General features: G+C 37.8%; 1 protein-coding gene across 1 annotated transcript; it reads right to left on the reverse strand.

The window, feature by feature from the left end:
- Positions 1–2,208: 2,208 nt before the first annotated feature.
- On the reverse strand, positions 2,209–3,399 carry LOC126195529 (piggyBac transposable element-derived protein 3-like). The gene has a single exon (XM_049934155.1). It carries the CDS (start codon positions 3,397–3,399, stop codon positions 2,209–2,211), a length of 1,191 nt encoding a protein of 396 aa, XP_049790112.1.
- Between the last annotated feature and the right edge of the window lie 6,861 nt (positions 3,400–10,260).

Here is a 10,260-nt window from a genome sequence, read left to right on the forward strand (position 1 = left end):
CACAAATCTGGAAGAAATTCTGGTCAGATGTAAAGGATATTAGTGGCACGAAAGTTAGTGTTCAGACACTCATGGACAAGACAGGAACTGAAATTGTGGATAACAAAACAAAAGCGGAAATGCTTGGATACAAAACAAACGCAGAAATACTTAACTACATTTTCAAATGTTCGTTTTCAAAGGAAAACCCATGAATATTGCTCCAGTTTAATTCTCCTAGAAGTTAAAAGGTGAGTGAAATAGGTATTAGTGACAGTGGCGTTGAGAAAAGCTGAAATCGTTAAAACTGAACAAAGCCCCATCCTTGATCTACATTAATTGTAGAATCTTAGAAAATATCTTGACCTCAGACTTACTGAGGTATCTCGAACAGAATGTCCTCCATGCCAACCAGCACGGATTTCGAAAACATTGGTTGTGAGAAACCCAACTTGCAGTTTTCTCGTTTGAAGTACTGAAGTCGTGAATCAAGGCATTCACGTAGAGGCTGTATTTCTCGATTTCCGAAAAGCATTTGTCTCAGTACCACACCTATGCTTATTATCAAAATTACGATTATATGGGGTATCAAGCGAAATTCGTGACTAGACTGAGGATTTCTAAGTAGGGAGGACGCAGCAAATTAACTGGTATAGGGATTCATCAATGGATACAGAGGTAACTTATTTCGCAGCCAATCAGCATTTGTGATTCACAGTTGCTGCCAAAGAATAGATCATACCAAATTTCACTGTACATCAACGCAAATGATTATGCATTTTTGAGAATTTTGTAAACTACTATTGTCCTGTACATAATCAAATTTGTAGTAAATCGACATTTGTGATTTGGTTATTGTAGCAGATATTGTAACAAATATATCGTGTTGCATCTAGTTTTCCAGTAGAGAGGAGTATATATTACCTACATATATCGTAAATTAATTCTATTTTCGAGTTTGCTGACAACTATAATTAATCTCAGAAAGTTTTAGGGAAAAAGTAATTTTTACCACAGATTTTTCTGTTGCTTTCATAGAAATCTCGTTTTGTGTATTTGCTTAATTATTTATTTAGTATCCACTCCATTGTACAAATGGTACTGGACTTGTCATAAACAGAAATAAGTTAACAAAACTGAATTGCATAAAAAAATAAAATAGTAAACTTACATTTTGTCAAACAATAAATCAGGTTACGTTACAATTCATAAAAATAAACTATAGATAATAGGCTAAAGTCCTTAGTCCTAAAATATAAAACTTCTCACAGCAGTTAGCACACAATTGTAGTTCCTCTTTTGTGGTGATTACAGGAATGAGATTACATAAAATTAACAGTAAATTTACATTCTATTTGCAGATGATGTAAGTTTTAATCATCATTAATAATATTATAGAGACTAAAGTGTTGGCGTTTTGAAGGAATAAATAATACATAAACTACATAATGGCATCTCAAAACTTTTAACACACAAGGCTATTACATTTATTGTGATGATTAGCTTTCCATTTCTTTACTGTGATCTTCATAAAAATTATTTACTGAATTACAACATTTTTCAAGTAAGAATTTTGTAATTCTTAATCTAAATATTGTAATATCTTTTAAAACTTTAATGTGATGTGGCTGAGGTTTATAAAGCTTAACCCCAATATAGCTTACATGCTTCTGAGTTATGTTCTTTCTGTATGTACTACATGCAGAGTATTCTTGTTCCTTATCATGCAATTGTAGAATAACGTCCTCATCCTGAATTATTTTTCCAAACTGTAGGTAATTTGTTTTCTTTGCCTTTCTACAGAACAAAGTCTCAATATTTTTCAAGATGTTGTTCGAAGTAATAAGAAATGAGCTTTCTATGCCACTCACATTAGGTTTCTATCATCAGAAAATAACACAAGTTTTGCTTTATCCTGCATAAATGCAAATCATTCTAATAACCTCTTCAGTCCCGAAGATAAACAAAGAATGGAAAAATGCTTCAGTCGCCTTTTTTGGTGCAGTTGATCTCAAAGTAGCACAAAAAACTAATTTTGAAATTTTATTTTAAATAATGTTTGAATAATTGACTGTACACATGTGTGTACATTGGGTCTTAACAGAGAAAAAAATGCCGATCTCATAGTATTTTCATATTTTTATTTACAATGAAAAATGTTCAAATTACTTCTCATTTTTATGTACACTTTACATTTTATGAACACATTACTTCTCATGTTTATGGAATTTAGCAAAACAATACGTACAAATAAACATTGCACTTTTCACACATTAAGTGAGAACGTGATTGAGGCAAAAATACTCTCAATATATTCAGGTAGGTGGCCAGCCCTGTCACATTTGCTTTCTCTAGTTGGCTTTGGCATAATTCTTCTTCGTTTTGTATGGTTTGATGCTCCTCATCTTCATCAGAACTGCTGACACACTCCTGTGTTACACTCTGAGAAATTTGTTTCGACATTTCTAGTGAGTCTACAATTCTTGAAGACTTTACTAAGTCGTGGGCCAAGTGAATTCTGAAGTTAATGAGAGACATCCACTTTTGTTCTGGTATCCTTTTGTACATAATCCATGAATTAATTATGGCTAAATCATTTAAGTGGTTGAATACGATGACAGTCCATTTTTTTGTCCTGATGTTTGACCTATAGTATGTCATGTATCTATCACAAAGATCAATGCCACCCATATTGCGATTATAGCTCTTGAAGATGGCTGGCTGTTTGACACTAACATCTGCTTTCTCTGTATTACACCTTCGTTTGCAGGTACCCTCTGGTTCGCTCCCTATGCACGTGGATAACAAAGTGACGGGTTTATTGCCCTTCCATTTGAGGGCACAAACTTCCTGGTCCTCCCCTATGTTCTCATCCCATTGTACCCACTGTAGCTCCTGGTGTCTCTTGAACTTAGAAGCTACTTCTTTTATTCTATTGGCCATCAAAGTTCCTGTTTGAAATATATTCCTGTCTAGTAAAAGCTGAACAGATTTTGAACTGGTGAAAAATCTGTCACTGTAAATTACATGACTGTAATCAATGGGTACAGTTCTTGCCAGCAGTTTGAGTATACTCACTCCCAGCTCATGTTCATTTTGGTCGCTTTCAGGAATCGTTTCTTTGCCATTGTATACAGCAAAATCAAGGACAAGTCCATCTGATGATGCCAAAATAAAATTTTTGAGGCCAAGTGGATTAGGTTTGTTAGGCACATATGTCCGCATATTACACCTCCCCGTGAATGGAATCATCTGTTCATCCACAGACAGGTGTTGAGACCTGAGTAAACTAATACATTTATTTCTAAAAGCAACAATTACTGGTCTAACCTTCCAAAGTTTGTCATTTCCGCCATGCTCTTCGAAATTATTTACAATATGCAGTTTGTTCTGTAATTTGTAGTATCTATCTCTTGCCATGGTTGATGATACAAGTGGAATATCAAGTTCCATATTCCAGTAAAGTTGTGCCTGGAGCTATTTCAATGTACCCATCAGTACCTCAATGCTGAGAAGGGACAAAATTTCATTAGTATTTGTATCAAGGTTTTTGAGTTCTTTTGGCAATGATGTAAATTAGTTTGTCTTGCAACTTTTTTACAGAAATTTTTATCGAAGAACTCGAAGAAAAACTGTGAAGAATTTCTCATTTCACCGGCTGTCTGTTCTTCAAAGTTGTCGCCAGAAGGCTGTCGATTACACATCCTGCAAACAAATAGTACCACTGAAAAATACTGATCTAAATCGTGTCAGATGACACACAGAATGACACCAGTGTTTTGCTCATTTCGATAGCCTCCATCTTAGTGGACAACAGTGAGAAAATCAAGCTGATGTTTCAAGATTGTGTACATCATTGTCAAATGCAGGAGCCTCAGGAGTAATATCCACATTGCATGCTCCAGCTTCAAGCACACCAATACGTTCAGGTGGAGTTGGAAGTTCATCAACAGAACCCTTGTCTTCGTCTGACAAGGTACTCAAGTCACTCGTCTCAAGTAGTTTCATAATTTCATGCCTGTCAGAACTGAGAAGCCAAAATTTAATAAAGTGAAGGTAACTGTTGAAGTAATTGAATAAAGAAATGTAAGTGAACCTAATAACAAAATTAAAAATTTTAGAGCTGAAATTGGTACCCAGGACCCATGGATTACATATCCAGCATGATACCAGTAGCATCCACAGCGATTTTGCTCCTACTCTACCTTATTAGTAGCTTAACTTACAGATTTTAATTTAGATTGCGTTTTAAATTACGATTTCGCAATGAGATCAGTCTTAGCGTTAGCACCACTACATTCTGTGAGCTAAGACCTGATGTACACAAATGTGTACTTCAAATTCAATAGTTGATGTTTGTAAAACTACGAAACTATCGTTTTAATTGCATGCACATATCTCTTCCTTGATATGTTGTTTCGAGTAAGACTCGATAAAAACAGCAACAGAATTCGAAAACGAATATTGAAACTGAATTTACCTTTCTCGCGTGTCGCAGATGACGCCATCTTTAAGATCGGAAGTTTCAGGATTCGAGAAAACCCGCTAAAACTGACTTGCGCGCGACCTAGCGGCAAAAACAGAAACCGCATGAAGTGCACAGTCGTGCACATCAGGTCTCAATTCGGGAAAAAGAAACTTGGCAGAATGGCACTGCAAAGACCTGATGTGCACTTATGTGTACGTCGGGACTGAAGAGGTTAAATAAGAAAGAGTAGTGGGTCTAAGATGCTTCCCTGTAGGACAAGTATGGTTACTTCCTTTGCTTTCGAAACTAGCCTTATTTTTTGATTCAAACTAACAGTGGTGAGCTCTATTATCTGAGATCTGTTCTTGAGGTAAGACTTAAACCACATTTTTGCTGTTCCTCTAATACCTGTTGCTTCCAACTTATCAAGGAGGATTTCATGATAGACAGTATCAAATGCTTTAGTCAGATTTAAATTAATTCCTATTACACTTTTGTTGTTTTCCAAATTTTTTATAGTTTCTTGAGTGTAGTCTGTGACTGCAGTTTCTGTGCTGTGTTTTGCATGAAAACCATGTTGATTGCTGTTACAAAGTTTATTTTTGTAGAGTTAACTAATAACTCTTAATAATTTCTCAAATATTTTGGAGAAAGCAGAAAGAAGTTATATGGGATGGTATTTTTCTATTTTATTTCAGTCTCTATTTTTAAAGAGTGGTATCATTTTTGAGATCTTTAGCTACATAGGAAACACACCTTCAGTAAATGATAGATTTGCAATGTGAGTTATAGGTTTTGCAATCTGCACTGCAGCCATTATTACAACAGGTACTTCATCTACATCTGCTTCCATTTTAGGCTTCAGGCTCCAAATCACCCTAATTACTTCTTGTTCATTTTTTGGGGGACTGTTCATGCTACAATCAACCTCTGGAGCTTCTATCATTTTTTGTTTTTTGAAACTTAAACTTAGAGTGTGTAGTACATTTAAAAAGTGGTAATTAATGTAATCTGCTATTTTATTTTTCTCTATGTTATGGTTTTCACTGGTTTTGAGTGTTATTTCTTCTTCTTCACAAATGCTACCAGTTTCATTTTCCATATAGTTTTAGATTTGTTATCAAACTTCTTGATTAGACTGTCATTAAATAGCCGCTTTGCCTTTGCTATTACCTTCTGGTATGTTTTTCTATATGTTTTTACATATTCTACAAACTGTAACTCAGCGCATGTTTTCATGGTTAGACTGGAAATCCTAATATTTCTGGTTCTTATACTGAGAAGACTTGGACTCACTAATTTTTTAGGGAAACACAATTCAAACTGTGACATGAAACGAGAAGAAAAGTAATCATGTGCCTTATTTGTACCTGACTCTGACACCACATCTGTCCAGTATTCATTAGCTAAACAGCTTACAAAATGTGCACAGTTTGCTTCAAAAAAAATCTTTTTTATGTGTGTGAAGGGTGTTTGTTTTTCTCACAGGTATAGGTGGAACTGTAAGGACAATGACATTGTGATCTGATGAACCAAGATCAGTGTTAACTTCAATTAATTCTAAGTTAAAGAAAATATTATCTCTGAGAACCAGTGATTATTCTGTTATTCTAGTGGGCTTTATAACATTAGGTAGCATGCTAAAACTCTCTAAAATATTCAAAAAAATTCTCTTTAACTGCTTCAATTATTATAGGACATTAGTGATTTTTTCGGCTAAAGGATTAAAAGATAGTAAGTAGACTTAGTTTAAAGTTATTTGTTCACTATCCTGAAATAATCTGCACCAGCAAAAATGTAGCAGCACTGTGAATGCTGTTCTCAAACACAAAATCAGATGGTTGACGTTTGTAAGATGGTGGAAATCGCCCTGACTACCGTCAAACGATTGACAGCTGCTGCGAATCAGTCTGTTGGAGAACCTCCCAAGAGTCATGTACCTGTAGTACCAAAGATACCTCAAGTACTAGCGTTTCCTGTGGATTTTGTCTCCTCTGCAGAAAGTAAAGGACAGTCATTACTAGTCCCTCGAACATGAGTGACGTTTCAGTAGTAGATCAATGCGTCCTGTACAGGGTGGGCAAGGATCTGAGAGGACTCAAAGTGTTATACCGATCCCCCGAACCAAGAAGCTTGAGGTTCTGTCTTTCACTGAAACTGAGCCATTGGAATCACATCACGTGTTTTGGGGAGACCTGTTTTGTCTGGTGACTAGAGGAGGCACCACGAAAGATTAGGGGTCTCTAAACCGTCGGCAGTTCACCGTGTAGCAAATGATACTACCCCTTAGGGAAATGACAGCAGGGGGCAGGAAAGGACAGAAGGTGCACTGAGTGTGTATATGTGGGAGCCTCATTCAGCACATTGAAGAGGCTATTCTGTCAACCACTGAGGGAACAGGTTGCAATCAGCTGCAGATTGCGACGCACGTTGGAACAAATGACGCCTGTCGTCTGGGCTCTGAGGTCATACTTGGATCATTCCAGTGACTGACAGAGAAACTTGAGAGGGCCAGCCTTACACATGGAGTTTTGATGAAGCTCAAATTTGCAGCATTGTGGCCAGAACTGATCATGGCTCCTTGGTTCTGAGACGAGTGGAAGGACTGAGACAGAGACTTTGAAAACTTCTTGGGGGCTACTTCCTGGACTTGCACCATAGGACTGACAAGGGAACCTCCCCATCGCACCCCCCTCAGATTTAGTTATAAGTTGGCACAGTGGATAGGCCTTGAAAAACTGAATCCAGATCAATCGAGAAAACAGGAAGAAGTTGTGTGGAACTATGAAAAAATAAGCAAAATATACGAACTGAGTAGTCAATGCGCAACATAGGCAACATCAAGGAGAACGTGAGCTCTAGAACGCCGTGGTCCCGTGGTTAGCGTGAGCGGCTGCGAAACGAGAGGTCCTTGGTTCAAGTTATCCATCGACTGAAAAGTTTAATTTTTTATTTTCAGACAATTATTATCTGTCCGTCCGTACGATGCGAGGTAACTGCGCCGTAGTATGGGGACGCCACACCTAAACAAACATCGAAACACACGACGTCAGTCGACTAAAGCGCACGGAAGAGAGAGTATTCCTGCTAACGAGGCTCCCTGGCTGGCAGTTGACTGTTCACTACTTTGGACGAGAGTGCATTAAAAAATACGTGAGATATATTCAGTGGGCAATATGAATCCAGCAAATATAGCTCGCGATTTCAATAATAATCGCACGGTTTTGCGGTGCGGTCGCAAAACACAGGCGCTAAACTTATTACAGTGAACAGAGACATCAGTGAACGAACGGACAGATCATAACTTTGCGAAAATAAAGAAAGTAAAACTTTCAGTCGAGGGAACAATTGAACCAAGGATCTCTGGTTCCACAGCCTCTCACGCTAACCACGGGACCACAGCGCTCCTAAGCTTGCAGTGTCCTTGATGTTGCTTATCTTGTACATGGACTACTCAGTTTGTATATTTTGCTTACTTTTTTTCATAGTTCCACACAACTTCTTCTTGTTTTCTCGATTGATCTGTGTTCAGTTTTTCAAGGCCTATCCACTGTGCCAACTTATAAGTAAATCTGAGGGGGGTGCGATGGGGAGGTTCCCTTGTGAGAACTGTAGGGTCCCCCTAAATGGGTCAGCTGTGCGCTACACGTCAGAGGCAGCTTGTAAAGTAGCTGACTGTGTGTGTGGGATGCACATAAGTTTTTTTTAGATTAGGCGACTCTCCATCCAATGTAGATAACGATTGTTACAGAAAACCTAGAAGTATCAGTGTAAAATCGAAAGAAATGCCTCGCACAGGTGAGAGTATTAAAATCTAGTGCATAACTGCCGAAGCATTCGCAACAAAGTATCGGAGTGCTACTGAAAAGCGGCGAAACGCACATAATACTAGATATACAAAGCTGGTTGAAATCTGAAATTCATAACGGTGAGATGTTTGGGGAAAATTTAAGCATCTAGAAAGTATAGGCTAATGAGAAATGGAGGTGATGTGTTTGTAGCTGATTAGTAGCTAAGAAACTCAAATCCACCAATATAGAAACTGAAGCTCCATATGAGATTGTTTGAGCAAGACTCAGTATCAGTTGTGAACATCAAATGGTAATTGGATTCTTATATTACTCACCAACTCGTCTCCTGATGTAACCAAACTCTTTAGAGAAAAAATCAGTTCACTTGTACGTAAGTACCTGAGTGATATTGTAATCATTGGTGCAGACTTTAATCATCCAATAATCAATTGCGAAAATTACAGTTTCGTTAGTGGCAGGTGTGATAATGCATCCTGTGAAACATTACTAAATGTCTTCTCTGAAAACTGAGTAGCACAGATAGTGTGGAAGCACATTCGTACTGGAAGTATACTGAATCTAATGGCAACAAACAGACCTGAATTCTTTGAGAATGTGCACATCGAAACTGATGTCAATACCACAACGCAATTGTGGCAACAATCATTACCAAAGTATGAAGAGCAGCTGAAACAAGCAGAAAGATATATATGATCAGTAAAACAGACAAAAAATCAATAGTGTCATAACTCAGTCAAGAAGTTGAAATTTTCAGTACAGGGCAGGAGGATGCAGAGGAACTATAGCTGAAGTTTAAAAGAATAGTTGACAATGGACTAGATATATACACCCAGTACAACTGTTCGCAATGGGAGGAACTCTCCACAGTACACAGTCATTGCAAAGAAACTTCTACAGAAACAGAGACTACAGTATAATAGGACTACAGATACAGAGATGTTGAATGAAACGCGTTTGGCTGTCAGAAGAGCAATGCATGAAGCCTTCAATGGCTACCGTCACAGAATATTGTCAAATAATGTTTCGCAAAACCCGAAGAAATTCTCTTTGCATCTAAATTCTGTTAGGGGCAGTTGGTGGCGAGTTGCTTGTGAATGAGACAGGAACTGATACTGAGGGCAGCAATCCAAAAGTAGAAATGTTTAACTTTGTTTGCAAATGTTCCTTTACAAAGAAAAACCCAGGGCAACTGCCCCAATTTAATCCACATACCACAGAAAGACGAGTGAAATAAGTATTAGTATCATATCAGCGAAATAGGTATTAGTGTCAGTGGCGTTGAGAAGCAGGTGAAATCGTTAAAACTAAACAGAGCTCCAGGGCCCGATAGAACCCTTACCAGATTTTGTACTAAATTTGTGCTGAATTAGCTCATAACATGAAATGTATTCACAGTTGCGAATATGGACAACCATCAGCTGTATAACGGACTGACGATAATTAAAATTTATTCTGAACCTGAACTCGAACCCCGATTTCCCTTTTATCATGGGCAGTGCATTACCATTAAGCAATTCAAGCATGCTTCTCAGCCAGACCCAAACTTCCATATGTCATCAACCATGTGTCTACAACCTGCGCTCCTACATCTATGACGTATATTCCCTTACAGGGGAGACATTTTATATGAAAGTCGCTTGCAAAGTACTGGCAGATAAATACAATATTGCAGTAAATGTGTTGTTCAGAATTGCTATGCAGTGTTCTTTCGTACATTCATGCATATTTACTCATGAGCTTGTTAGTGTCTGATCAATGGTGCAGGATGACACAAAATGTTGTAGGGGGTCCATTACTTGTTCTCAGATGGCGTACACTGATGTGAAAGGGTTATGATATGCTTTGTATACAATACGAGGGTCCTCCCTTGTGGTGGTGACACATGATCGATCCGAATCTTGGCGGCAAGTATACCTAACCTCACGTCCCCATGCAGTCCAACACCAGGCCACTGTCACATCCAAATGTCCCACAAATCTTGATATTGCATGATTTGACCAG

This window comes from Schistocerca nitens, chromosome 7 (genome assembly GCF_023898315.1).
Source record: "Schistocerca nitens isolate TAMUIC-IGC-003100 chromosome 7, iqSchNite1.1, whole genome shotgun sequence".
Taxonomy (NCBI): domain Eukaryota; kingdom Metazoa; phylum Arthropoda; class Insecta; order Orthoptera; family Acrididae; genus Schistocerca; species Schistocerca nitens.

Bases quoted from the DNA above. Each gene is read 5' to 3' on its own strand.
- LOC126195529 (XM_049934155.1), bottom strand. From the start codon at position 3,399: ATGGCAAGAGATAGATACTACAAATTACAGAACAAACTGCATATTGTA.